This window comes from Trichechus manatus, unplaced genomic scaffold (assembly GCF_000243295.1).
Source record: "Trichechus manatus latirostris isolate Lorelei unplaced genomic scaffold, TriManLat1.0 scaffold00005, whole genome shotgun sequence".
NCBI lineage: Eukaryota > Metazoa > Chordata > Mammalia > Sirenia > Trichechidae > Trichechus > Trichechus manatus.
In genome coordinates this window covers 4,387,993-4,390,223 of record NW_004443941.1, presented here as the reverse complement: position 1 = coordinate 4,390,223, position 2,231 = coordinate 4,387,993, and the positions used below count along the sequence as shown (strand labels likewise).

Genomic DNA, 2,231 nt, shown 5'->3' with positions numbered 1-2,231 from the left:
TTGTGAAATTGACTAAGCGGGGTAAATTACAAGAATTGACTAAAGCTGTATGGATATACTGTGGAGATACCCCTTTTGTTGTTGACACTACGTCTGTACTTCGTAAAGCAAGACAACTTTCACTTTGGTGGGGATGGGGAAAGGAGAGAAGGTAGCGGAAAGACAAGAAGCTGAGAGATGAGTCTGCCAACCTAAAACTGCGCACTGGCTTAGTGCTCTGAGTTATCTAGTCAGGAATGTCACTCGTTCGTTTAACAGGTTCACAAGTACCTAGTCGTCAAGTGCTCTGCTTGGTGGTGATGCACAGTGCCGGTGTCCACGTCTTCCCGATCCAAAGCTGTCTTCTTTCGTAGTGACTGACGATCCTCTGATATCCAACACTTAGCATTCTCAATGAAAGGAGTATCTGAATGTATATGAAATTTATTGTCAAGTTGTCACTGAAAATTAACTCACTGTTTCTTAAAGTGTATTGTGCACTAATAGGTATTAAGAAAACAAACAAAACCCAACTTCCCTTGAGTTAGTTCAGACTCATGGCAACCCTGTGTGTATCAGAGTAGAACCTTGCTCCGTAGGCTTTTCAATGGCTGTGGTTTTTCAGAAGCAGATTGCCAGGCCTTTCTTTCAAGGTGCCTCTGGGTGGATTCTAACTGACACTCCTTGGGTTAGTAGTTGAGTGCTTAACTGTTTGTGCCACCCAGGGACTCCGTACTTTAGATCCCTAAATGAATTTTGGAAATGTTGGCTTATATGAACTTCAACAGGTTTCTTTGCTTGTCTGTATGTGTTTTTTTAATATCAGCCCTCTTAGCATTCAATGTGTGAGAATCTCTGTTTGGAATATAGTGCCCAGACTTTCCCAAACTGAGTTGACCGCAGAATCCTAACTTCAAGGAATCTGAGAAAAGCGCCCCATCAAAGGTGTGTTTTAACTCTAAAGAGGTTTTTTTTTTAATTCGTTTTTGTTTTTAATCACTTTTTCCACCTCTTCTGTCAACAGAAGTGATGCCACCAAAAAGGAATGACAAATACAAGCTTCCTGTTCCACTTCCAGAAGGCATGGTTCTGGGTGATACAGAAGGAAAACAGTGGATGCTGGGCAAGATGATCGGCTCTGGAGGATTTGGGTTGATATATTTAGGTAAAGTATAACTGCAAATTACCAAGTTTTCTTACAATTGGACTATAACTGTCATTACTTGATATTATTTTAAAAATGGAAACTTTGAAATAAATGGAATCCATAAATTATTTAGGAACATAAAGAGAGTTAATGTACAGTAAAATGTCTAGGTCCAAGGCTTGTGAGACCTCACTCCTTATTTCCATGGTTTTCTGAATGACTCTTAGAAGTCTTTTCAGAGCACAGTTATACAATCTGTCAGACAAAATGCTAATATTCTTTTTAGAGCTTGTTTTCCTAGAAGCATTGCTTGTTCCAGCTCAGAAACCACAACTGTATAAATGCAAACACTTTCCATTTGTGAAACTTAAGTCATTAATATTTAAGTAATACAGAGGTCTAGGCTTTTCTTAACTGGCCTCCACTCAAGAATTAAGCCTTAATGCCTCAAGGCATCTGTTGCATGGAATGAGTTAACTTCTCTCCTGTGTATCTAGAGTGATGCCAGTTTTGTGCATCCTTGGGATAATTGAGAAGACAGACACTGAAATTATGTTCTGTGTTCTTTGGTAGAGATTAGGTGCTTGACAACTGATTGAGAAAGCTCAGTATACTTTTTACACCGCAGGTTAACTGAATTTAAAAGGATCGTTCAGGGCTACCTTAAATCAGTAGTGGAATGAAGAGGGGATATCCATTACATGACTAGATTTAATGAATGAAATAAATGTTAGTGATTTAAAAAAAAAAATTCCCCTCAAGGACAAATTCTCCTAAATGTACTGATTCATGCGTCTAGTTCTGTAGGAGTCTGGAAGTTGTTAAAAGATCTCCAGTGGGGTGATCTTGGGTTCCTCATCAGGCATTTCCAAACATATTTCGTGAATAGTGGAGGATATAGCACCTCTTCTGATAAAATTGAGACTGTAGTTTTAAATGAGTGAAATTCAGTCAATTAACATTTATTAATCACCTCTGTGTCTAATCTAGTCAGAAAGATAAGAACAGAAAAAAATCATACGGCCTAAATTAAGGACAGTTTCCCCATTTAAAGGGTTTGAACTTGCTTGAAAAATGCTATGATTCTAAGTGCTAGATGAGTGAC

At 38.4% G+C, this 2,231-nt stretch overlaps 1 protein-coding gene across 1 annotated transcript in view; it reads left to right on the top strand.

Moving 5' to 3' along the window:
* Positions 1-631: 631 nt before the first annotated feature.
* VRK2 (VRK serine/threonine kinase 2) overlaps positions 632-2,231 on the top strand; it is an 88,572-nt gene continuing 86,972 nt past the window's right edge. Inside the window, exon 1 of the mRNA XM_023734510.1 lies at positions 632-1,144. Coding sequence (XP_023590278.1) covers positions 1,009-1,144 — 136 coding nt within the window. The 5' untranslated portion in view covers positions 632-1,008. The remainder of the gene's footprint in view (positions 1,145-2,231) is intronic.